We start from the raw sequence: 27,193 nt of genomic DNA, 5'->3' as shown, positions 1-27,193 counted from the left end.
AAAATGAAATGTGGCTGCGGGAAAGCGTAAGGGAAATGGAGAAAAGTGTCCAAAGAAAAGACAAAACGCAGTCAACTTCATTAAAGACGGATGAGCGACAAAGTCCAAAGATCGACTCTGGAAATGAGCGAAGAGAAACAGAGACAAGAGAGTGAGAAATCGAGAGATGGAGAGATGGGTATAGAAGAGAGAAAAGTTTACATGAAAGATTTAAGGAGCTTAGCGAGTCAAAGACGAGAACAAGACTCGAGTCCTTTTCTCATTCCTATTGCTCTCTCTCTCTCTCTCTCTCTCTCTCTGCAATCGAGGTAAAAGTTTTGTCGCTGGCTTAAAAACGTTTTCTCCTCGAAAGTACTTTTGGGGAACATATTTGCTATCAGTTGGCGTCCAGTTGCATGCCTCAGTTTCCTCCGCTCTTCGCGCAACTTCCGCCAGCCCCATACCCCATGTCTCTCTCCCTCTCCCTCTCCCCCTCTCTCTGTCTCTCTGTTTGTTTGTTTGTCTGTCTGTTTGTTGCCACTTTCGGCAAGTTTTTGCGAGCAATTTTTCAGCCACGTCGTGTCTGGCTATAATTTCGTGCTGCCTCCGTCGCTGCCTGCTGCCTGCTGCCGCCGCGTGGAGTCGCCATCGTCGTCGTGTGGTTGGCAGCGCTGCCAAGTGTTGCATCCGTTTCCTGTTGATAGTCAGTGGCGTGTAAATAGGAGAATGTTTCTCGTACTTGAATTTATTTGACTCTCCCTCTCCCTCTCTCTCTCTCTCTCTCTCACCATCTCCCACCCTGTGTGGGTGTGGGTGTGGGTGGGGCATGCCGCATGCCCACTCGATCTTTCTTTCTGTTTAACAAAGTCAAACAATTTCATGCAATTAAAACCGTTTTTCATTAAAAATGCAAATTTCAAATGCAAAACGAACTCGAGTCACGTCAAGCATCAACATGTACACATACTTACAGACTCACTCATGCCCCACTGTGTGGCATCCACCATCCCCAGCCCCATCCTTCACCCACCTTCTATCTGCCACTCCCGCTGGCGGGCGGCTGAGTGTTTGTTCTCATGCAAGGCGGGTTCTGGATTCTGATGGGTGCTGGCTGGTTTCCGGGGGGTTTGGGGGGTTCGTGGGGCTCGGGGGGTCGCAGGTACTTAACTTGATGTCACCAAACAAAAGCACTTTGTTTTAACATGTGCCTGACACTCCTCCCTCCCAGCCCCTGCTGCTCTCCCTCTCTCCCTCCCACGGAGTACGGTACCCATCCCCGGGTTAGAGGTTGCATTGCAGCGCGCTTAAAAGCCGCTTGTCTTGTAAACAATCATAAAAAATCATAATAAAATGCCATAAAGTTGAGAATGTATGTTGTACGGGCACCCTGCCACACACTCCATGCCCCATCCGGACAGTCTCCCTGCCCCTTGTGACGATTAAATTTGAAGACTCCCCCGCCCTGGAACTCCCTCTCCTTCTGCTCCTGGGAGCAGGGATCATTGTCTGCTCTTTAGCTGTGGAGATGGAGCTGAAGCTGAAGTGAAAGGGAAGTTGCTTTTGTTCTCCTAGCAGTCTGCAGCGGCACTCAGACCTGCCCCATCCTCCTGCCACCACACACACACACACACACACACATGTGTCTCCTGCAGCTGACATTGTCATGCTTTCGGGATACTGATTGTGGTCCATGCATTGTTGTTCCCTAATGTCTTCCTTTGCCACCGAGAAGAGAAGCTCTGCAGCTCTCTGCAGCTCCGAGGCTCCGAAGCTGCGAAGCGAACTGAAGACATTGTTACATTTGACAATTTTAAGCGGATTTCGGAAGCGAGGCATGCCGTAGAGGAGCAGACGAGGGACTCCTCTTGCTCCTATTTCTATGGTCAGCTTTTGGAGAAACAGGAGTGTACCCTGGAGGAGATCCCTTGGAAGAAACCTTTCCTGTGTCAGGACAACTTGTGAAAGGAAGCAAACCCCTAGAAAAGACCGGGACTCCCACAGAAGAAGCCTTTGGCAGTGCCATCGATATTATTTTGATGGAGTGTACCCCAGGGAAGACTTGGATCGAATGGAGAAAGGCCCCCTGCTTGCTTTCTAGTGGGCCTTTGAAGTGCTCTCGATGTTGGTTCCTCTCAAAATTCATCCGCTTTTCGGATAACTCCACAACTTATCACTAATTGGTGGCACTTACCTCTTGCCACTGGCCTCTGTTCGCACTCCTGTAAGTGTGGGGCCCCCTCTCTCTGCCCCCCTCGCCCGCAGAATCTCTTTTCATCTTCTATTAGCTATTTGGGTGGCGCTTCGACTTGAAAGACGCTCCGCTCTCGCAGCTTTTTGAGCATTTCAGCTTGTTTGTAAAGTGGCTTATAAACTGACTGACGGAGTGCTATGTGTGTGTGCCACATCCTGCTCTGCTCTGCTCTGCTCTGCTCTGCTCTTCTTCCCTGTATCCTGGCTCCTTCCATAGCTGTGTTTAAGCTTTACTTTTAGCCATTTAGCCATGGCACAAAAGGAGAAGCCGGAGCTGCCAAAGTTTTCGCCGGTGTAAGCCGAAGGTTGGCCAATTCCTAGGCGCTTGTTATGAGTGCTTACGCTCTCACCTACTGCTCCCGCTGCCGCTTACCTGTGCCCACGTGCCCCATGGCGTACGCTTCATTGGAAAGCATTTAGGAAAGTTTTCCATTTGGCGCCAACTTTAATAAACGCCGCCTCGCCTCGACCTCGAACGGCGGAGAAAAGGGACAGATTCGATGTGTATGCGCTGCGGATTTAATTTTCAACTTTGTCTGACATTTCGTAATTGAAAGCACAGACATTGACACTTGACACAAACACCACCCGGAGGGGTCGCCGATGAGGGTGGCAGGGGGGGCTGACGGGCGAGCGGCTGGACAGGAGGCCGAAGACTGGGCCCAAGCTCTGCGTATGGATGGCGCATTACTAATACGCAGTGTGTGACAACCACAAGAGACAATTTGGCAGCTGCCAAAGGGTTTGGTGGCTCGAAACACAGGCAGAGACCCACAGACACAGCAGAGAGGGAATGCTGATGGGAAGAGCATGGTCGGCAACCGGAAAGGCGGCTGCTGCTGCAGTTAAACATTCTGCACTGTCAGATACACTCTCACCCCCTCGCCACCTCACTCTGGGAAACAGGCATAGAGTCACGCACACACATGGCAAATGGAGATGAGAGCGTGCCAGCGATAGGACGGGGCATAGCAGAGAGACAGAGGGACAGAGAGAGAGGATCTTCTCAAATCAAAGATAATAACAACCAATTACCGAAGGGATGGTTGGTCGACCATGCGGTATAACGAACTCTATCGAAAAGAACGAGAGCGTAGGCTGGTCGTCGTCACTTCATAACATTTTTGGCGGTTTCACCTTAAATCCTCGATCGTTCTAATTCATTAAAAAGCATAAAATCCCCACGACGTGTAGTTCGTGAGTCGCAAGAGGCGCGTATCCCACATCACGCGCCCATCTGCGGCACAGATCCAGAGGCATCCGCCCACACACAGGCATTGTGGCTGCCTCGAAAACCCAAAAATCGTGAGCATAGGCGAGAGATGTGGGGGCGAAGGATGTGGAGCGGAGAATGGTGGAGCGCAATCGGGATACGGCAGGGGGAGGCAGCAACGGGGGGAAAAGGGAGGGGATGGGAGGGATTGCCTGGCCGTTGGTTCATTCGTTCATTCGTTCGTTCGTTCGTTCTCTCGTTCCGTCGCTAGTTGCTCGAGAGTGGCCGCAGGGCAATTGGATATAATTTCTAATTACACGCTTGGACGGACTTTTTACTGTCAGCTTAGTTTACTGATGTCTCTATATTTTCAGGCTCCTTCTGCATTCTCCCCCCGCATGTCTATATTTGGGTGCTCGTGTGTGTGTGTGTGTGTGAGTATCTGTGTAATTTGGTGAATGTACAAGTGTAATTTGGCATTTTGATTTTTAATTGTTTGCCCATACAACGCTGGCAGGCATGGAAAAATAATTTCCACAACAAGCTTTCGGTTTTCCCTTTAATTAAGAAGACAGTCGAACAGACAGGACATGGAGGACACGACTGGACTTTTGGGGCGTCTGAAGTAACAGTTACAGCCGCACCGTCCGCACAGTCCGTACATGCCGTACAGTATGGTAATTGTGGAAATTACCCCCGAAAACCTACACATGAAATTTGCATATTATAATTCTTGGAGCCGTTGCACGAATGTTGCACGAGTTGATGTTGCATGGAGTGACAGACGACCCTCATCTTCTGCTTCTGCTACGAGTAGGGCTGCTGCTTCCTGTGTGCCATAAATTGCTGTTGCAATTGCAATTGTCGTCGCCGTTGCTTCACTCTCTCTGTCCCCATCTCTCTCTCTCTCTCTCTCTTTCTGGCGATGGCGATGTCAACACTTGAACACGCGCCAAGCTTCACAGCACAAAAAAGCTCCCAAATTATGCAACAGATTCTGAAAATTTGGCTCACGAGCAACAGAAACAGCAAGAGCGAGAGCGAGAGCGAGAGCGAAAGCCATGGCTACAGCTACAGCTACAGCTACAGAATGGAAGTTTATTTTTGTGCAATTACAAAAAGCGGCAGAGAGTAAAAAATTGCAAACGCTGACATCGCCAGCGCTTCAACTGTCATTCTGTCGCAGACATTTTTCAGCCATGCAAGTGGCGCGGTGGCGCGGTGGCACGGTGGCACGATGGGGTCTTTGTTGCCATTGCTCCTTGTAGATTTTGCATCTTTCAGATGTTGTTGCTGCTGGTGCTGCTGTTTCACGCCATTATATTGCAATATGATTATTATGCGAATGCGAATGCTGAAGAGTGTTGGCGCTGTCACGTTTTGTTGCATGTCAAGGAGGAAGGACGAAGGAGGAAGGCGGACGGAGGACAGAAAAGTGTTGCATACTTTCGCTAATTAGCTCATTTCCTTTGCCCAGCGCAAAAGTCTGGGGGGGGGAACGGAGAAAATTTCATCCAAAAAGAGAATAAGGAATGAGCGCAGAGGTCGTAAGCGGATCACATCTTTTGTTGCAGCCGCCGGATCAAACGACTTCAAAGGTAAAAGATACAGATACACTCTGCTTGGATCAAGCAATGACACTGCCAGAACTCTCGCAGTGAGTCCCTTCTGTCCCCAGATATGATTCCCTTAGATAAGCGCTAGATAGAGATGCATAAATTCATACGCCGCCAACTGGTTACCACATTCTTCTTATGAAGCCGGCACCAGCATTGTCCGTGCCCCACACAGAGGTTCCGCTTTTGGCAGAAGGATTGTCTTTTGTGTAGCTGACGGATCAAACAATCTTTCGCTCAGATCTCCATCCTCCACCCACGGGAGCTGCAGATACTCTCTGCCTAAAGGAATCCCCACATATGACAGCAACGTCGTTCGTTTCGTTCCCCCAAAAAAGTTCAACTTTAGAGTTTTCCCGAAGTGGTCAAGCGCTCCCTGCTTTCCTACCCTTGCCCTTTCCAGCCAGCTCCCAGCTCCCACCTCCCAACCCCCAAAGCCGACCCTCATCAAAAACGATTTAGAAGCGAGAAGCGAGAGCAAAGTTTTTCCTACTTTTTGGCAAATGTGCAAATAACAAATGATTTCGGATGTGCCATCACCCACTTGTAAATAAAAGTGGCCTCTCCTTACAAACACACACAGACACACACAGATGCACATGGGACTCCCATATGTGTGGTACTTTTCTGTGTGTGTGTGTGTGTGTGTGTGTGTGTGTGTGTGTGTGTGTGTGTGAGGACCAGCATGTTTGTGTTTCTGCCTTTGTTTTTTGTGCCTGTCATGGCCCGTTGTATGTGGATATGCCCTGTGGCCAAATCAAACGTAAGCCACAATTAAAACATAAAACTACACCAAAGCGATTTTGCTCTTATTTTCTTGCTCGTGTGTGTATGTGTGTATGTGTGCACATGAGTATCTGTGTTCGCTTTGTTTTACACACATCAAACATTTATTTTTTTTTTGTGTCGGCTGTCGTCTTCAGTTGAGAGAGAAGGCCCCGGGGCTATAATTAGCTCGAATTAGTTCTGGCGCTGCACTTGGCAGGTGGGGTGGCAGTGGGGGCTGTAATCCCACCCTCCGCCCTCTGACCAGCCCTTTGAGGCGACTCCCAGGCCATTGGGCGTACCCTCACCGCCCCACATATCCAAAGAGAGAGCCAGTCATCCAAAACTATCGCCCCATTGCCCACACGGAGGATGAAACCCAAGAGGAGAAGCAAGGATCTGGTGGCAGTGGCAGTGGCAATGGCCAGTGGAGGAGCCATCGCCATCGCTATCGCCATCGCCATCGCCATCGACGTTGACGTTGACGATGTCTTGTCATAAATCCGAGCCACTCGCCGCCGCTGAGGCTGTCAGTAATTAGCGCACTGAACGCCACTCCCTTCTGCCACTGCCACTGCCACTGGCACTCCCGTGCTGCTGTGCCACAAAGCTAACGAGTCACTTTGTAAGAAAGCCAGATGATAGGTGGCGAAAGGGTGAGACGACAGCAGGAGGATGTAGCAGTGGATGAGGCAGTGGAGAGACAGAAAGGCGTCTGCAATTAGTGAGCAGCTCTCTCTCACACCGAGGCGCATTTAGTGGCTGCTGCACTTGGGTTGGGGCTCTCCGACGGCATGATGAGTGCAACAAAGTGACTCCCCGGCAACATGACACCGTTTTAGAGGATGCCACTGCCTGCCCGGCTGACGGCTTGACGGGGCTGACAGCCTCACCGACTCGCTCGGACGGACTGCCTGTCTGATACATTCCCCATTTATACGCCACGGCTGGAGCCGGCTCTTGGTGGGCTCTTGGGCACGTTCTGGGCCTGCCAGGAGCAACAAACAAGCCACCACTTGACTTGCCAAACCAATTGGAGTGCACTTGCTCCTCCAGCAGCAGCACCACCAGCAGCAACAGCTCCTTCTACTTCTTCTGCTGCCTTTGCATGTCAAAAGTCATCACCTTTATCGCTCTGCCAGCATCGACCACGGGCCAGAGGATGGAGCCGGAGGATGAGACTCCTTTGGCAACCATTGCCATTTAGACGTTGCATTAGCTGTGGCAATATTATGACTGCAGCTGAGCTTTGCAGATGGAGACGGAGACGGAGCCGGAGATGGCAATGGCGATGGAGTCCTTCTCCTAGCACCAGTCGAGTATATTGTAATTCATAATCCTGCGATTTACTTGGCAGAAGACACAGCGGTTTATTTCTTCTTGTGGTTTCCCACGGCTTAAGTGGCGGCTGGTGGCTGGTGCTGGGCTCCTCCTCCTTCGGCACGGGCTCTGTCTTCGACTTGGGTCGAAAATTCTGACATTGATTGTGTTTGTAGTTGTCCTTAGAGATGGAGCCTGGAGCTGAAGGAGGGTTTAAGCCGTTGAGCACTGAAAATATTTCCTTTTGGCTGCCTTAAACGCTGCCTCCAAGCGGCGTTTTGGGGCCAAAGACTGGTCATGATTATGGACGGAATGTGCCACTGAGCGGAGGATTAGCAAGGAATGTGGTTATCCCCCAAGTAGTAATTGAAACTGCCCGAAACGAAAGGCTTACTTAAATTTTTCATCATTTTTTGTTTTATTATATATTCTCCTTGCACTTTTATACAATCCATATTCCCGTATCGGGGTATTGAATATCTTGTATCTGTTCGATATTTGTCGCTTAACTAAAATGTACACACAACGGAGAAAAACAATCTCGAGAAGCAATGTATTTATAAGTACGAGTATATATGAACACTCGTATATATAGTAATATGCCCCGATATTTGTGCCTTGGGGTTCCTCATATTTACATTAATTTACACGCGGGGATATATATTTTAAGGACATGTAGTCGTAAGACATTACCCAATTGTCGTTCCAATGCCAATATCTTCTATCTTCTATCTTCTATCTTGCATCTTGTATCTCTATACAGTATCTCATCTTAACAATTAGATATTTTAATTATTGTTCTCTCTGTTTTTCCACCCTCCACCCTCCTCCCCTGACACTTTATCTGTATCTGTATTTGTAGCTCTATCTGTATCTGTATCTGAACTGCATCTTCTATCTGTATCGGTATCTGTATCTCTATCTCTACCTATTCATGTGACATTCTTTGGTCGCTGCTTGGGATATTTACACGGCTCATGCTGCCAGCTGCTTTGCTAAATGATATACATATGTATCGAAGTCCTTTGTATAAATTCTGTAGAGTTATCTCTCCGTTCCGTTTCGAGGCTCCATTCTGTAGCATTCTATATAAAAATATCTTTGCATCTCTCAGATACAGTTGTTAAACGTTCGTCACGCCCAGTTTGGCCAGATTCCCGAGCGTGATGGCGTCTCCTGGCTGCAGTCGGAGTGCCGCCTTGTAGCTGGCCGCCGCATGCGTCGTGCGTCCCAGCAGATGCAGAATGGCCCCCAGATTGGTGTGGGCATGGGCATCGTCCGGCCTCAAGGCCACAGCCTGCAGGGAGAGACAAACGAAACTTCAGTTGGAGACGGCTTCAAGGGCGATTCAAGGTCCGGGAGACTCACCTTCCTGTACCAGATCTCCGCCTCCGCTTTCCGATCCAGCAGTCGCATGGCTGTGGCCGCTGCCACAACCAGAGCATAGTCCGTGGGCGCCAGTTCTGCGGCCCTGCGATGGTAGACAGCAGACTCGTGGTGTCGCGATTGCAGCGAGAGGAATTCGGCTGGAGGCGAAACAACAACAATTAGCAAAGCATTCCCTGGCTCCTTGCGCTAGTGACACTTACCGTAGTGATGATAGACGCTGGCCTGGTCGGGCGCCAGTTTCAGGGCTCGCTTAAACCACATCTCAGCCTCCGCCGAGCGGCTACTCTGCAAGGGAGACGAAAGGAAGAACCACTTAAGGACCACTTTCGAGACGAATGTGTATCGTCTACCTACGTTTCGTGCCAGTGTGATGCCGTACGACAGATGTGCCGCCACTTGATTCGGCTGCAGCTCGAGCGCCGCTCTATGATGCCGTTCCGCCTCATCCCACTGCTGGAGGCGGCCCAGGACGTCCCCAATGCGCTGATAAAGGACCTCCCGCTGCTGTGGGAGTCCTGGCAGGGAAGAGAAGGCCTCGCGGTAGACAGCCAGTGCCCGCTGCAATTTTCCCTGCTCCACATAGAGGGCTCCCAGCTGGAGATACGCTGAACTCCTCGCCTGATCGTGGGCCCCTCGATCGCGCACCGATGCCCCATCCAGCGTGGCGCCAGCCTGCAGGATCTCCATGGCCTGCTGGCGCTTTCCGAGCGCAATGAATGATATGCCCAGATTGAGGTACGCCACTGCCAAGAGGCCAAGAGGAGGACACAAGTCAGTCAAGGTCCTTGCGGCTAAGGATTCCCCCGTTTGATGCACTCACCTGCCAGATTCGGCCTGAATTTAATGGCCCGCTGAAAGCACTCGACGGCTGCCGCGTAGTCCTGTTGGTTCTGGTGCAGGATGCCCCTGTAGTTCGCGGAGAGAGAGAGAGAGAGAGAGAGAGTGAAAGTGTTGACATTAATAGACTGTCGCCTGAACTTGTGCCGCTTGCCGCCCTCGTGATCTAATTAGAGCGCCTAAGCCCTACAGCGAGATACTAGAGCCTGAGGAGTGCCTCAAGGACCTGCTGAATGCAGGGGAATGGAATGGAGGAACGGTTTGAAGGGTTGCTGCCACTTGAAGGAGGAGACGCCACTTGGATTTATGTAATTAGTTTGTCAGAAGCAGCAGAAGAAGGATGCGAGGGCAGGGGCGGGGCCTCTTAAAGCGATGCACTTTTTCCCCACTTTTCTATTTCCTGATGCCTGATGCCACATCGATGCTGTTGTTGCTGCTGCTGCTGGTGCTGTCAGTGTGTGGCAACAATAAAAAGAACGAATGTCTGACGTTACACGTAAAAGTAAAAAATCAAATTATACAGTTCAGTGATTTTCTGGTTTCGGTGTTTGGCTCTCCAGCAGCAGGAGGTGGAATGCCAATAGTCCCCGGTCCTCAGTCCTCAGTCCCGTACTCGTACTCGTACTCGAACTCGCTCGAGTCCTGCGTCCTGGCAAACACTCCTTCGGATGTGTGGATGTGTGGATGTGTGCTTGTGTGTTTGTGGAGGGAGTCGCCTGGCAATCAGTCAAGCAAGCGAAAGCGACGGCGCCGCGAGCATTCCTATTGATGATTTGATCGCAGTAAATAATGTATCTACAAGATGTGTGTATCCGTATTCCCAGAGAAGGAGTATGGAATGCTGCTGTTGCTGCCTCTGCTGTTGCTGCTCCTGCGGTTGGCCCCCAAACAACATTGATTTTCGATTAGCGAGTGGTTGGTTCGCTTTGTTGGCGGCCCTGGATTTTCCCTGGTCGTCCCTGTTGAAGGGTTTCCACGCAGGACACACAGCACACATAATGGAGGCCTTAGCAGTGTGTGACCTGATTCTGAACCATTGACTTGAAGACTGTGACAGTAGCATTAGCCCCCACTCGGAGGGCAGTAAGCGAAGGCCCAAAGATGGAGCTCAACCCGGTGGAAGGCGCACGATGGAATACTATGAAGTACAAGCAATAATCTGGCATGCGACAAGCCTCGGCTCCGCTCCGCTCCACTCCGCTCCTCTGACGTTGACAGACAGGCGGTAAAAAGGAAACCCAAAATGACGCACTGAATATTCAAAGCGCAACTCCGCGCTCGCTTTTTCTCCGCTCGTTTTTTTCTGCTTTGTATTTCCGTTTTTCCTGATGCCTCTGCTGCTGCTGCTGCTGCCGCTTTCCTGTAGCCCCCGTTATGTTGTGTCGCGACGCTGCTGCTGTGAAATATGCGCAATGAGCAAAAATGCAATGCGAACAGACAACAGGGACACCAGACAACAAAACATAGAGAGCCAGAGAAGGGCGGCCAGCGGAGGAATCGAAAGGAAAGGAAAGAACTGAGAACACAGCACGCTTACAGACTTTGTCAGACGTTGACAGACGCACAGACGGACACACAGACGACGGAGGACGGAGGACGGAGGACGAAGGACAGCAGAGTGTGAAAGCTAAGGACTTTTGTCGAGCATTGCATTCGGAAAGTATGCAGCACGAAATGCGCATAGTTCTCCAGCACGCAAATGCCCTCCTGCCGGGGAGAGAGGAGCCATGGAGTCGGGGCCAGAGCCAGAGCCATAGCCTAAGGAGCCTTGGAGGATTGCTGCTGCGTGCCTGTCTCTTGTCTCTTCTCTCTTGTCTCTCGTCTCGAAGCGGAGAAAAAAGTCAGCAAGGGAGGAAGAATAGTAGGAAATGGGCTTCATTTGACAGCTTGTTCGGCATTGTATTACGCGCGGGGATGGGATCCTTCATAACTCTGCGATGCTGCTGCCGCTGCTGCTGCTTCGCTGCATAAAATGGCCGCACTAAATGCGCACCCAAGCAAAGTGGATCAAAGGGGGATGTGGGATAGAGCGGAGGGGAATGGAAAGATAATGAAAATGGCTGCCATTTATCGCATCGCTTTTCCCATGTCACATGTGCGGCAGAGCAGGAGGGGGTGTTCCAGATTTCCCCTTCGCATTCGAGACTGAAACATCTCGGAAAACACAGCCAAAGTGTCGATGATTCCCAGGCGAAAGGGAAACCGGGAACAGAAAACACACGGTATTTTTTAAGGGATACTCACAGATTAAAGTGCACATCCGCCATGTTGGGCCTGTACCGGATGGCCTCCTGCAGGACCTGTTTGGCCTCCTCGTAGCGTCCCTGAGAGCTAAGCACGCTTCCCAGATTGCCCAACGCTGCACAGATATCAGAGAACAGGAGAACCATATTATCCGAGTGCTCGATTACGTTTGGGAGCTGGTCTCCTGGTAGATGACTCACTCACCCTTTGGCGGATTCACGGCAATCGCACTCCTGTAGAGGCTCTCCTCGTCCCGCCAGTCGGCGTTGCGGCGCACCGTCCTCAGGCTCATTGCGGCAAGAAGGCATACGCTGAGGCACAGGACCAGAGTGCAACGTGTCCGTTGCGAGGAGGCCAAGAGGCGGGACACTCCGTAGCCCACCAGCAAGCAGAACCCCACGGAGGGGAGGTAGAGGAGCCGCTCGGCCACGACGAAGCCCACATAGAAGAAGAGGTTGCTGGCGGGCAGGAAGGGGAGCCCGAGGAAGGAGCAGGACATGAGCATAATGCAGGCATGGCGACTCTTTGGCGACATTCCTCCGAGGAGATACTCGGAGGAGCATCGCTGTGGCAGTAGGGAGCTGCTGCAGGAACTCGAGCTGGTGCTCGAGCTGGAGCTCGAACTGGAACTCGAACTCGAGGAGGAGCTGCTGCCGGAGCTCTTGTTGCTGGAGGTGGTGCTGTTGCTGCAGCTGCTGCTGCTCCGGGAGCCGCGGAAGGCGGAAGACACGAGGTGATGCGGATGCGGATAGGCTCCACTGCTGCTGTTGTTGTTGCAGTCCCTGCTGCACGGCTGTTTGGCAGCGAATGGAAGCGCCGTCTCTTGGTGGATAGGCGGATAGGCGGCTGCTGCCTCAAAGGCTTGGTACTTGTTGCTGGCCGCCAGTCGCTTGCGCTTGGAGCGGGACTTGCGACTTGCGGCCACCTTCTGGATGTGGTACTGCGGGAATGGCGGCGCATTTCCAGCCATTCCCGCCACTGATACTCCGCCCACGTCCTTTCCCCCTCCGTTGCAGAGCAACTGCCGACAGCTGTGCCACGCCACGCCCACCAGCACGGAGTAGAAGCAGGCGGACTGGGCGTTCCTTCGATCCCACAGGGAGGTGACGCGCGGCAGCGCATCCATGCCCCAGTCGAAGCTCAGGACCTGCGGCTGCAGCATCAATCGAAAATTGAAGACCGGCAGGTAAAGAAACGTGAGGAGCCGCGTCCAGGCGGATGGGGTGCGGGAAATGGGGTTGTCTGCGCTGGAGAAGGCCGTCTGTGGCCCTGGGACGATGACTAGACGGCAGTAGGCGCTGCAGAAGAGAGCCCCCAGGACAATGCACACAGACCGGAGGCGTTGCTAAGCAGAGAGAGAGAGAGAGAGAGAGAGAGAGAGAAAGAGAGGCAGATTGAGGATTGTTACCCCAGCAGTTCGAGAGGTCCTGCTACTCACCTTATCCACCTGTCCACTCACGCCCCGAATCACATCGAAGAGAGCGCACACCAGGAGTGCCGTGATGGCGGTCTCCTTGCAGAGGAGTCCTGCCAGGGCGAGGATCAGGGTCGCGGCCAGGGCCAGCCACTGGCGGGGATCGCCGGACTCGCGCCAGCGCATGTGCCGCAGATAGCTGAGGTACGTGAGCAGGTAGCAGACGCACGCTGCCACATCCGCCCTCCCCACAACGCCGGCCACGGCTTCCGTGTGGATGGGGTGCGCCGCGAATAGGGCACCCGCGGCTAGCACCGCCCATACGGAGGCGAGCAGAGTGCGTGCCACGCGCACCACCAGAGCCGTGGCAACGCAGTGCAGCAGATTGTTTACCAGGTGGAATCCCCACGGCGCGAAGCCACCTCCAAGGAAATAGTTGAGCCGGAAGCTGAGGACGCACAGGGGTCGCCAGGAGCCGTGGGAGCCGCTGTCCGTCAGCGGGGTGCCCCAGAAGTCGTTGGCGAAGCTCCGTTGCCAGGGCCCGCCGCCAGAGACATCCGCATTGCCCAGAATGGCGCGTCTGAAAAGACCGAGAGGAACGGATATTAGAGGGAAGGTTACAGGAATGTACGGATGGAGGATGATGGGCTAAGGAATGAGCAGACCTCAGGCATGGCCATGCCCACGTCCTTTGTCCAATCATTAAGGGGGCATCGGCATTCCGGGCTCCCTCTGGGTCACCACACGCACAGACCCAAAGCTGCATTTCGATGTTGTCATCAGCATCAGCATCAGCACGCACTGCATCTGCATCTGCGTCTGCAGCAACAACGGTGGCAACGACTTCGACTACAATGGCAACATCATCCATCGGCTTCTGGCATCCTGTTGGCTTTTCCCACCCACGCACACACTTTAGCTTGCATTTTGGTCTTTGGTGGGTGCCCTTCCTCCCACTAATCCTGCTGCTCCTGCTTCTCCTCCTGCTGTCCCTGTCGGGGCACACCTGTGTGCGCTCTTTCTCTCCGCACGCACAGCAGGCAGGACTTTTGTAGGATTTTGGTGTGGTGTTCGTGACAACGGCACCGACGAGGACGACGACGACGCCACACGGCAGCTCGTATATCATGGAAACGCCGATGAGGAGTCGCTCCGCAGGAGGAGGGTAGTGGTTCACATAAACAAATGCCACTCTAATGCCGCATAAAGTCGCTGGAGCGCCTTCTTGTCAGGCAGCCAGCCGCAGTGTCTGTTGTCGGTCTGTCTTTCCGTGTGGGTGTGTGTGTGTGGTGTGTGGGTGTGTGTGTGTGTGGGTGCCTTGCCATAGCTGAAATTCGATTTTAAGCACCACTGAAATTCCATAGTGGCATCAAGGCATGCCACTAGCACAGCAACCTCTCTCTCTCTCTCCACCACTGATACTTTTTGTATACACTTTCCATGAAAGGGGGCACTATGATTTCTAGCAGATGATGGTGCAATTCATAGAGGGACACCATAAAGATCAAAGGTTTTCTTGCTACAAATAGGTGCACGAACCCTTCTTTTCATGTGCTTTACTTTGCTATTTATAGTAGAACTTGCCAAGAATGCATTCAAAATTGAAAGATTAAGCGCTAAAATCGAGTTCAATTCATTTGGGCTCCCATTCCTTCATTTTCATATGAAGAATGCATTTCTCTAAGGCAGACCCCTTAGAATGAGAAAGCGCTAAGATCGTTTTTAATTTTTCTGAAGATATTCCAGGCAGCGATGGTTTACCAGGGAGGGCATCAAAGGCTTCGGCTATTCTTCCCTTTATGTTATTTTTTTGCAATGTAACGCAATTGAGGTTGTGTTAGAGCTTGTCTGCATACGTGTGTGTATGATATCGCAACTTTAATACATTTTCCTGGAAGGTTGAACATTCCGTTGGCCCCCACATTTTAGCGATCCTTCTCTTACCTGTCGTCGTAGACGAAGCCAGCATTGAGGGTGTTCAGATAGAGGGCGAACGCCAGGCTGCAACAGAAGAGACACGTGTAGTCCATGCTGAAAGAGGGAAACAATCGATTAGTAATCGATAACATGGAACAATTTGCTTATACCATATCCCCTAATCCCTTATTCTTATCCCTATCCCCTTATGCAATGAATACGTTGTGTATCCAAAAGTCTGAAAAGTTGCGACATTCATTGCAGTGGCTGCTGAATTTTCACTAGGAGCTTCTTTCGCATCTCTGGTTCGCAACTTTTTCGCTCTCATACTCATATTTCTCATTACTGGGTATTGCCCAGCGGCATTAAGTAACTGCTGGATGGCAGAAGAGAAGCCTTTCCTATCCTTTCGCCGAGTTTCCTTTCATGGCGCAAATGTACAGGTAGATGGCATTCATGACTTCCTCCTTTCGGCTTTCGGCCAGCCATTGTTGGCATTTCGGACTCCATGACAGCAGCAGCAGCAACAGCAGCAGCAACAGCAGCAGCAGTTGGCTTCTGTTCCAGTTGTTCTTACTCTTCTCCCTGCTCTCCGGTGCTGCTGGTGCTGCTGTTGCATGCCCCACTGCTGCTGCTACTGCTTCTGCTGCTCCGCCTTTTGTTGTTGTTTACTGGCCGTTGATGATGTTGCTACAGCCATTACACATAATGAGAGCCAGCAGTCTGTTGCTGTGGCTGTGGCTGTTGCTGTTGCTGTTGCCTTTGCATTTGCTTATCCCACTCCTGGTGCTTCTACTGCCACTGCTGCTGACTCTATGCACATTTGTTGCTGCGGTGGTTGCAACGTCAACAAGCGAGGCACTGTGCCCGTCGCATCGTTGACATTAAGACTCGCAACAGTTGCAGACAATAAAGGCTATCAGCAAGCAAGCCCCAGCGACTGCCATGTATGCCATGTATGTTCCACCCACACACACCCACCGTCGTACACAACACGTGTTTCCTCCCTGCCGCCCTGCCACATTAAACCATTCCCAATCCCGTTTCCGTTTCCTGCTGAGTGCACAGTCCCTCGCCTGCTTGCCTCTTTGCTTTGCGTTGATGTGGGCAGATTTTGTTCCTACATTTTTGCGGGTAATTATTTTTTGGACACGCCCTAGCCCGCGGCGGCCTTATTCTGCCCCTCATTCCCACTGAATTGCATGTAAAAATCAATGAGAGGCAACGGCGGCGGAACGAAGTCCGGCGGAGCAGGTGGAAGGATAACACCAGATGAAATGAAACGAGATGAGCTCCCTCTTTGTCTGTTGGATGACTCCCAACCCCCAACCCCCAACCCCCACCTCCAGTGAATCTGATCCCATTTATATTCCGAGCATTACAGAATGGTGGGTGGCTGTCGGTCCCAGTCCCGGCGACAACCAGTTCTTGCCGGGCTGAAAGAGCTTGCGTTTTCTGTGGCATTCTTTTTGGCGCACAAGCCATGTAAGTATATGCGAGTAATAAGCAGTTGGCTTAGGCTTAGTGGACGGGCTAGATGGTGGCAGTGGTGGTGGTGGGGCTTAGTGAGAGCTCTGGCATAGTTTTGTCGACGTTGACACACAGAGCGAGAGATTTGGCATTATGGACGAGAAAGCCGAGGCACGAGGGCTCGCTCGAGGGGCTTATGGCCAAATTAGCAGCATTCAATATGCGAGTAAGACCCAAGAGAAGCGAAATACAAGAAAATTGCTCTGCTAATGAGCCATAATGATGAGCATTTGGCCCTGCTCTTCCTTTCGAGACAACTTGTGTCCTCTTTTGTGTGTGTTTGCCTGATTGATTTGCCTGCAGTTTGTTTCCGAGCCATTGACTTGTCTACGCGCCTAACACGCTTATTCCTGTCCTTGTCTCTGTCTCTGTCTCTGTCCCTGCCCCTGGGCCTGCCCGCTCCTCTTGCCACCCCACGCTTAGACCCCTATCATCCTCAGCTTGTCAACTCATTCAGTGGCGGCTGCTGCTGTCTCGCATACCAATTATCCACAAATAATTGCCCATAACTTGAACTCTCAGACGAGCGCCCATTGTTTACTTGGCTATACATTTCCTTGTGGCTTCCTTCCTTCCGCTCAATCTCTTCGCTCTCATGTGGACCACATCTTAACTTTGTTGCCACACGCACGAGAGTGTGGCTCATTGGGTCTCATTCTGGCCACCGTTTTATCAGGGAGTCGACGGCCATAAATCATGTTTTATTTTCGTAATTAGCTCTGCCACAGCATAAATAACAGGCTTTTCATTGTCTCAATTTTCGTGCCCCTGACCTCCCCTGCCCCCCCCTCTTTTCCTCTGTTTTGTTTGTCTATTTAACAGTTTCGGGTTTATTGTTGATTAAATTTCCACTTTGTCTTATTACATGCCCCGAATGGTGGAGGAGCCGAGGAGCGCACTTTAAACTGTTTGCACAAGTTGCCACCTGGCTGTGCCCTCTTGCCGCCTGCCATTCTGCCAGTGCCACTGCCACTCTAACAGTCGTCGCTGCCTCATGCCTCATGCCAGTTGGCACTTTTGTTTTTATTGCCCTGCCACCTGCCATCCTTTGCTGCTGACCTAGTAAATTGTGTCGTCTAATGGTTTTTTTTGCCACCTCCTCAGTGGCATTGCGTTTGTGTTTGCTGTGCCTTTGACAGTTTCCGCTTCCGCCCTCGCCCTCGCCTCCGCCTCCGCCGTTCGGCCAGGTGTTTCTCCTCTTGCCACGCCGTGTGCCACTCCCCTCCCACCCAGCGAAGGTCAGTGCGAGAGGGAGGGAGCTCTACTTAACCCATACCTTCTCTGGGATATGTGTCTCCCCAGCGGCAGCTCAAAACTCCAATCTCCGGCTTCTGCTTCTGCCTCTCTTCTTTAAAGCATAAATCGATCTTTATGGGCAAAAGTTGCCGCCCAGCAAGCGACCTGGCCAGGGTCACTCGTTGGGGCTTACACCCTCTGCAAAAGCAGGCCACAATTAGCCAGCAGGGGGTGGTATGTGGGTGGGGGCTCTCTGTGTTTGGTTCAGCGAGTTTGGAGTATTAAAATTCTAAATTAATTGCCTGTTGGATGGCCCGAAATGCCAAACACAGCAACAGAGCGGCAGCGGCAAAAAATGTATGGAAATTAGAAACTGGCGTAGGACTTTCTACTCGGAAGACTAATAGACGTGAAATTTAAGCGCATTGAATTAATTTTTCCACCCACACACACACCCCCCACGAGTAAAGTAATTTGGGGGGCTGAGACCAGGAGGGGTTTGTGGGTCAAAAACTATAATTAATAGGCGTTTTTATTTCGCTTTGCTTGATTATGCATAGAATTAATTATATGCCGACACCTGCGGCCAGCTGCGGTAGCTTCAAGTTTCGACACACACAAAAAAAGGGGTTAGCCCCATGACACATGCATACCCCGCCAGCAATCACCACCCCTGAGGGGGTGGCAATCATTTTCCGCTTAAATTGTTGTCGAATGAAGGCCCATACTCTTTGAATAGCTCTACTTTCTCTCTCTAAAGTGAAAGTTTATTATTATGCGCCAAACGGTATATACACACACAGACACACAGACACACACACACCCACATCCACACCTGCAAGCACATCCATGGACAGACACCGACAGTGGAGACGTTTAGCTCCGACGCCGCATTGCATTTTAAATGAGCCCAGCCCCCCAAAAAAAAGGCAGTTGCCGTTTTAGTTTTTCGATTTTCCGTTCTCAGTTTTTAGGCCTCCCCCACTCCCTTCCCTTGCTGTGCACCCTCTCCTTTGCACAACCGGACATCAAAATAATGAACGGAAAAGGCAGCCATTTTGGGAAAGTACCGTAAAAATGCCGAAAACGTTTTTAAAAATGAAACGATTACACCATTGCGGCTTGCAAACGACCAAGTTATGATAATGTTTGGCCAACTAAACTCGTTTAGCCTGCCAAATAGTAGTACGACTGCTCCCCCATTCCTCCCTTGGCCATTCCCATCCACAAAAAATGCACAAGTGTGTGTGTTCGAGAGCGGATGTGCAAGGTAAGCCTCACAGCACAAGTGCGCAACACATGCAAACAAACCCGATTCGGGGTCCGAGAGTCGTGGAGAGTGTGGGGAGGAGTCCAGTCGAGTCGAGTCGAGTGAAGTGGAGTGGAGAGGAGAGAAGAGGAGACTAGCCTGCCCCATTGGACGCATTGTGGATGCAGAACTGGCTGACTTTCCGGTCAGCTTTCGTTAGGCTCGTATTGCTGCTGCTGCTGCTGTTGCTGCTGTTGCTGCTGTTGCCCATTGCCAATATTTTTTGAGGTATTTAGAGCCCGAGCAGAGAGCAGAGCGTTGTGGGTGCTGCCGGGTGTCTTGGTCCTTGGAACGAGCTGTAGAGCTCAACGAGTGTATGAATGTTTATGGTCTCCGGGCAGGAGTCAGACTCATAGGCGAAGCCAGCCTCAGACTTTGGCAGTTTTATGCTAATCACAAAAAGGCAGTGCTTTCCTTTCCACGTATGCATATATGTATGCACACACGGCAGCCCACATTCCACATACGGAGGAGGCGTGGCAGTTTTTGAGTAAAACTTTTCATATTTTGGCCCTGCAGCAAAGTTTTCCCTCAGTTCACTCTGGGGCTTTCACTCGCTCGATTTTTGGTTTTATAACTCGTTGAACATTTGCCCAACAGTTCGTACAATTGGGGGGTGGAAGGTGAAGGGTGGGATGGAAGCCCCTCCTGCCTCCTCCCCAAAAACCTTCAGGAAGCCTGTCTGAGAGCGGCTTTTGGGCGAATTATGAAAGTGCCGCAGTTCCGCTTTCGGTACAGCATTTGAATGCGAATCTGATTTTCTATGCCGCTCGAATCGCAGCAATTAAAGAGAGAGCGGAAAACCCTTAGGCGTATATCGATGCCATCGCGCAGACAACGAGGCTGCCACATAAATAATAATTAGGTAATAATTAGCATCTGTCAATTAACAGCAGCGCTCGATATGCGCTATTTCCTCCCCGTTTCCCCCCTCCTACGTTTTGTCTGCTGCTCTAAACACTTGCCACGACTACTGGCCCTACGACTGCCACTGCCACTGCCATAATTTAATTTAAATGCCCAAAACTGTGGAATCGTTTAATTATGTATTCTCATAGACACATCCAGGGGGGGCAGGGCAGGGAGTGTGGCAGAAGGAAGCGCTTAAGCGCGGGGAGGATGCTGTGGCTGATTACTCTACCCAAAAATGTTATGGCGGCCCCAAAAAAGAGGCATCCACAGCGTCTCGATAATCGTGGGGCGCCAGGGAGAGAGGGAGATGAAGTTGCGGCCTAGTTTTAGGGAAACTCGAATGTGTGTATGAGTATGTGTGAGTTCTGTGCCGGCGTGTGTGCGAGGGTTGCGTTAATTGAATGCGCAACTGTCGTGCGATTCCCCCCGCTCACCCATTTGCCTGTTAGCCTGTTGAACAATTATGCTCTGGGAGGAGCAGGAGGAGGATATCCAAAATGCCAAGTGCCTTGAAATTGAGTCCGGGAGTCCAACGTGGCGTATGCGTGTTTTGCTCTATATGCTAATTAAAATGACATGTGCGTATGTGTGTGTGTGTGCGTTTGTGCTTGTGTGCCACTATCTGTCTCTGTGTGTGTGTGGGTTTGTGCTTTGTGCTGTTTGCATTACATAATTATAATTACGCATACGCCATGTTGGCGCGCATTTGATTTCCTTTCCCCGCAGCCCTGCCGTCCCGTCCTGCCCCGTCCCGTGTTGCAGAGTAGTCTTTTTTACACTTTTGCCCTGCTCCGAGTGGTCCGTGTGTGTGGCAAATATTTACGATTCTGTTGCAGCCCCCCTCCCTGCTGCACTCTTCCTTTTTTGGTTTTTCTCTTTCTTTTTGGGCCTTTGGATTGCATTTAAATAGTTCGCATGGAATATTTAACATTTTGGCGCGTTGCTCAAATATCCCCTCCAGAGTTGGGGACAAAAACCCGAGCAAATCGAAACATTAACTGGCGGAAGGCAGGAAAAAATATTATTGCGACTGGCATATCAAATAATTCAGCGGCAACCGTATTTGTGCCCGTCACGTGTCCTGGCAGCGCACCGCTCCACTATGTCTCATTTCTCTCTCTCTGTGTGGCAGTGTGGCAGAAAGAAATCCAATTGCTAACCGCAAACATAATTAAAAACTTTGCACAACCACAATCGATGGCAGCGCGATTGCACTCCGATTTCCAGCGAAGCGAAGGGGAAGCCCTGCTCTGGACATTACACAACGCAAAGAGCAAAGAGTGCGACGAGAGACGAGGGTCGAGGGTCGAGGGTCGAGGGACAAACGACGAATGATGGCGCTGCAGTTGCAATCAAATTGAGCAGAAATCCTCATAAGGGGTGGGGGACCTGCAGCATGCATCACGGGGGCTCTTCCCACGTGAGGAATCGGATTGCAGACCCATGCCATTCCAGTCCATTCCGTGACTATCGATTCGGTGGACTATCGGTGGTAGAACGACACGCAATCCCTCCGCCTGCACCGTCCACCGTGCACCGTGCGTACGTGGGCATAAATCCAATTAAATCACAAGTTACGCAATGTGATAAGTCACGTTGTTTATTGTTTCAGAGCACACAGTGCCAGTAGCAATGGCAGTGGCAGTGGCAGTGGCAGTGGCAACAGCATCCCATCTGAAGCTGCGAGGGGGAGTTCAATGGCAGGACGAGACAGAGAGGGGAATGTAAGCGAGGAGTCGGCATTCCGCACACCGCAATTTATGCACAACCGACAGGCAAACAACGAAACAAACAAACAACTCACGCGGCCGTTGCGGTGTGTGAAAAATAAAATAAAAAACAACCGACGGGGGAAAGCCAGTGGAAACCCCGAAAGAGAGCAACGAAAACAACAACGAAAAAAAGCACAAATGAAGCGCCATAAAATACTGCCACAACTAAACGCAGTTGGGCTGTGGATTTGCAGAGCGTATATCAGCGGAGTAGCAGGAGCATCAGGAACCACACGCAGCACCTGCCACACAGAGTCATTCCTCTAAGTAGATAATCCTTTATAATTCACGATCCCATCCCCATCCGCCCCACTAATGCTAGAGTAATGCAGCTCCTCTGAAACTATACTGAAAACGCATTAAAAGGGATAAAAGAGGAGTTTGCTAGTGGTTCAGATCTAGGGAAGATCTCCATACGTGTCCAAAAGAAAAATATATATATATTGTAGATAGTTGCACTTCTTAGATCATGGGATATTCATTCTTTTGAGATTCCGTTTCTGGTGGCTTTCCATCGATTTTTGACTACTTTTTTGCAAACGTTTCGACCTACTTTACAGTCTGACGGCATCGCCTGTGGTTCCCCTGTGCCCGTCTTCAAGCCTTCCTCCCCTTGGGGTCGTGGTTCGTGGTTCGAGGTTCTGTCTCCTAGTCATTATTTACTTTTGGTCAACTCTCGTTCAAGTTTTGAGGAGGATACAAAAAAAAAGGAGAAGCTCAGAGAGAAATATGAGTTGAAAGGAGGAAACTGCCAAACAATTTGTGAAGTGCGTTTTGCGCACATTGAAGTTTGTTTGGCTTTCAGCGCTGCGCAAAGTTGATTATTTCCAACCAGAAAAAGGGAGTGACGGAATGGAGCCATGTCCCAAAAGGTAAGCCGACAACGGACGTTGGCTGCTGGTTTATTGAAGCATCAATTTTTTGTTGGCCAAATTATTTATTAAGTCCCAGCCCCAGCGCAGTCCCCGAAAGGGGCAGCAACGCAACGTAAAGATTCGCCACAGATTCGGAGACCGCAAGAAAAGGGTTTTTCCCCGGGAAAAGCAGCTAACTTTTAATGCGCTCGAGAGTCGCTTAAAGAGAATACTCTGACGGGAAAAAGGGCAGCTTTAAGGCAGCAGCCCTACATCAAAGACGTCGTATCTCTTTTTATGGTTTTTTAATGCTGCAACGTTATTAGGTAGCTTCTACGAGTACAGTACTCGTGTGCTCCTGCCATTTGCCGGCGGCGGCATAAAACTCCAACGAATGGGGCGTCAGAGCGTTAAAATTTGTCACGCGCTCGCGCACACATGGGGCGTATGTGTAATTTTTTCGCTCTGCTCTGTGGCACCCCGCGGCGAACTTTCGGATCGATCGATGGCTGTAGCAGTAGCAGAGGCAGTGTCAGTGCCAGTGCCAGTGCCAGTGCCAGCTGGCAAATGTATATCGCAAACATTTCTATCAATCATTCAAACCGATTGATTCGCAATGCAAACAGAGAGCCCCGAATCTGGGGCATGTAGGAATGGCTACGGCTCTGGGAATAGGAATGGAAATGGGGATGGGTATAGGAATGGGTTGACCTCAGCTGTGTGGGGAGTGTAGGTGCACCTGCAACAGCATCTGCTTGTTTCCATTTCCCAAAATAATGCACAGACTGCACACATATTGACAGCCGACAGATTTTTTGGCATTGTGTAGTCTAAAACCAGACCCCGATCCGGATATGGGGATATGGATATGCACGGCAAACAGGCAAGTAAACAGAAAACAGCATCAGCATATCAGCATCAGCATCAGGGAGTGCTGGCACATGCTGGTTTCCAGTCAGGATTGCAATTGCAATTGTTGTTGCAAATTTGTATCTGCTATGAAATGTAAGAATGTAATTGATGTGCCATTTGTGGCGAGTATGTGGATGATTGAGGAGGCAACGAGCGGACGGGCAGGTGACCCCCAACACACCACTAAGATACGAGAGCGGGCAGAAAGTATTCAGAATCGATTGCGGACCCTATCTCCCGCTCTTTCGGGGGCATACCAAAAGCATTTGGCCCGGCATTTTAAGTGAATGAAATGAAAACAAATATTGCAAATTTACACACACACACACACACACACACTGATGCATTGAGCCGTGCAATTGTTGTCTGTGTATCTGTGTACGTGTGTGGATTGGCATATCTGTGGCAGGGCTGCGGTTGCGGCCAGCTGTCCATTATGCGGCATCAGCCGCGTATCTGCTGCATTCGTGTTTCAAGTTTGTAAAGCATTTATTCGATCCACTCCCAAACGTTATTTAATCGATGATTTACTACCCATCGGTAGCCGAGAGTCAGATCTCTATCTGTGTATCCATTCCTGCCTCCTGGACACCCTTCTCCTCTCCCCGACAGATCCTGCGGCTAATCGTGAAGTTCTTCGGCCACAATCTCTACTGCTTCTGCCGCAATGTTTGATCTGGCCAAATACAACTTACTGATTTTATTGCAAATTGATTTTATGTACACCTGCCGCCACCGAGCCCCCTCTCCCCCCGCACACGCCCCGCCACACACATCGGACGGCCGATTGGTTCTGGCCTGGCCAAAAGGAGCGGCCCGTCCGAAGCGTCCCTGACGTCTGCCAGCAGTTTAATTCAAACAAATTTTTCATGTTTACATTGTAGGGGCGATAGTGGAAACTTTTTAATCAAAGTTAATTGGAAAGTTTTGCTTTGTCACTCACACACACACACACACACAGACAGTGGATACACACACACAAACACATGCACGGACAGAGACAGATGGCTCTATAGCCTGTCTGGCCACACACACACACACACAGAGAGAGAGAGAGATCCACATTCACTCACTCATTCAGTGGCATTGCAGCAGCAGGGGACAGGGTGCATAAAAGGGCAAAACTAAAAACTGAAAAGTAAAATGTAGGTTATCCTTCAGCGCACACAAAATGGTTCTCGATTCCCTTGTGGGTTACTCTCCTGACTTCGTGTTTCTACCCCCCCACCTCTCTCTCTCTCTCTGTCTCTCTCCCTCTGTCTTTCTCCTTCTCTCTCTTTCTGGCCTTTTGTCTATCCTTATCTCTCATTCTGCCGCTCCTACTGCACCTCTCTCATGCTGTTGTTGTCCCACCTTTGATGATAAAATGTCATTTTGCTCGTTTACGTGTTCGGGGTTGTGTTCATGCCCCTTACCACGTGCCCCGTGCCCCGTGCCCCGTGCACCGTGCACCGTGCACCGTGCACCATGCACCGTGCCACCTGCCGCATCGGGCTGCCCCCTGACAGAGCCAGGGCCAGGGCTGACATTCAACGCTCTTGATTAAATTTTATGCAGTTTAACTATTTCTTTTTTCTTTCAGAGCAGCCCCCTGCAGCGAGAGAGAGAAGGATGGGTGGCTGGTGGTGTGGCAGCAGTCACTGCACCGCTCTTTTTATTACGTTTGAAGGCTGACGGACGTAGGGACAGGCCGACGGACAGACAGAGAGTTACGGGTCGGGCATTCAACACTTAAGCGTAGTCGCCTGACGGAGGAGGCCTCCTCTCTTGCTCTCTCTGTGTCTTCTCTCTGTAAGCTTCAGTTTATGCTGCAACCGGAAAATTAATCCTAATGAGTGCTGACACATACACACACACACACACACACACACACACAAAGGCACACACGGAAGAGCGGAAGAAAGAGAGGGAACGACAGAGACTGGAAAGAGACAACACTGTCGGTGGGGGAGGGGAGGGGATGTTTGCGCATGTGAAGCGATTTATGCTTTTTATTCCCTATCTTTTCGAAACGGGGGAGTACTGGCAGTGCCATCGCCGATCAGCAAGGTATCTGACACGGCACTCAATGTATCTGTATCTTCACCTTTCCAAAGAGCATTTCATATTCGTTTCTGTTTCTGTCTCTCTCTCTCTCTCTTGCTCTCTTCTGTTCTTCTGTGCCTCTGTTGCTTGGGGCAAAGTTGGTTTTTGTTGCTGCCTCTGTTGTTGCACACGTGCGTCCCATGTAAAATGCAATTCCCACACACAGATGCAGGGATACACGGGTGTGCATGTGCGGGTGTACATGCATGTGTGTGTCTCATATAAAACAACATTTTGTAAGCATTTTATAGGGCCATAGTGTGGCTGACTCAGTGAATGGTTGGCTGCCTGGATGGCTGCCTGCCTGTGCAGGTAGATAGTATCGTGGCAAAAGGCACAGCAGAAAGGATGGTAAGGCGATGGGGATGGGGATGGGCTTTGGCAGCGGAGGAGATGGCTGCTTGGTTTGGCTGCTGCTTCCTTTCAAAAGTGTTAAATGCCGCGTTTTGCATTAACTTGCATTGCTCGCGCTTTCCGCCTTCCGCTTTCCGCCTTCCCCCGGCCTACCATCCGCTCCTCAGCGCGCTCTTGGCGGTGTCTTTTATGGGTCTCTGCCATTGAAACGGGGCGACTGTTTGGCATGAGATGAAATGCAATGAAATGAAATGAAATCAGTGTCAATGTGCAGGCAGGAAATTCATTTTACGACTTTAAAACCTGAGCCTGAGCCTGAGTCGAGGAAATTAGCCGCCGAGTGAGTGGAGGGGCGGTAGCGTTCCCCATTCGATGGGGTTCTTGGAACACGCTCAGACCCCCTTGAAGTTATGGGTCCTTCCGCCTCGGGGCGACTTTGAATTGCAGTGGCAAACGATATCATTCGATTCCAAGACGTTTCAGTCCATAATTTCTACAGCCACCTCCCCTGGTCGGTCTCTCGTCGCTCTCTCCATAAACATCACACGCTGATGTCGTCGAGTCACGTAAAAGTGTATTTAGCGGGAGGCACGTGTGTGTGGGAGTCGGTGCCTGGCACCTCAGCGGGCTATTCCCTGCCACGCCATGCGGCGCGGCTCCTCTTTCACTCGCAACAATGGGCGCAAAGTAAACAAATTAAAATGTATGCACAAGCACGGCCATATGGCTGGGGGATGGCAATAGGGGTGTCGTCAATTAGGGGAAGAAAACAGAGAATCAAAAAAGCAAAAAAATAAATATGATTGCATAGTTCCATGGACGACGCATCGGGGCATCGGGGCTATCGAGGACGAGGACGTGGACAAATCATTTTGCCAACGATTTCAGCGATTTTCGAGTGCACAAATTGTTCTCCACGTATGTGTGTCCTCAATTCCTGCTCACTTGCCTGCCAGCCTGCCAGCCTGCTGCATGCCCCCGCGCCCCTTAGCCGTTCCATCAACTACGAGTATTGTGGGACACGCTTGCAGCTTTCACATTTGGTTCATGGCAGATTACGTATACGCCCCGTTTGAAAATCGTTTGCATTGCCTCCGCCCCTGCCTCGGTCCGACAGCAGCCGCCTCTTGGGATGCTGCTGCTGCGTTCCAATTTCCAGTTATTTGGACGGCTTTTGTGTTGAGGATGTTTTTGGTAACAAAAGCGCTATTCGCTGCTTGCTGCTCAACTTTTTGTACCCGTTACCTGGGCAGCCAGGCAGGCCATGAAAATGATGGTTTGTCTA

General features: G+C 50.9%; 1 protein-coding gene across 3 annotated transcripts in view; it reads right to left on the bottom strand.

Moving 5' to 3' along the window:
* Positions 1-8,190: 8,190 nt before the first annotated feature.
* Positions 8,191-27,193, bottom strand: part of Tmtc2 (Transmembrane O-mannosyltransferase targeting cadherins 2) — a 37,394-nt gene continuing 18,391 nt past the window's right edge. The window contains exons 2-10 of one of the 3 annotated variants that reach the window (XM_033379987.1): positions 14,972-15,058; positions 13,052-13,607; positions 11,818-12,958; positions 11,614-11,728; positions 9,353-9,438; positions 8,887-9,275; positions 8,733-8,817; positions 8,512-8,669; positions 8,191-8,440 (exon numbers count right to left, since the gene is read on the bottom strand). In XM_033379987.1, the coding sequence (XP_033235878.1) occupies positions 8,267-8,440; positions 8,512-8,669; positions 8,733-8,817; positions 8,887-9,275; positions 9,353-9,438; positions 11,614-11,728; positions 11,818-12,958; positions 13,052-13,607; positions 14,972-15,058 (2,791 nt within the window). In that variant the 3' untranslated portion in view covers positions 8,191-8,266. The other 2 variants (XR_004469175.1, XM_033379988.1) reach the window with 2 other exon arrangements.

Source organism: Drosophila pseudoobscura, chromosome 4 (assembly GCF_009870125.1).
Source record: "Drosophila pseudoobscura strain MV-25-SWS-2005 chromosome 4, UCI_Dpse_MV25, whole genome shotgun sequence".
Taxonomy (NCBI): Eukaryota; Metazoa; Arthropoda; class Insecta; order Diptera; family Drosophilidae; genus Drosophila; species Drosophila pseudoobscura.
The sequence above is the reverse complement of the archived record's forward strand: the minus strand, read 5'-3'. Positions and strand labels throughout refer to the sequence as shown.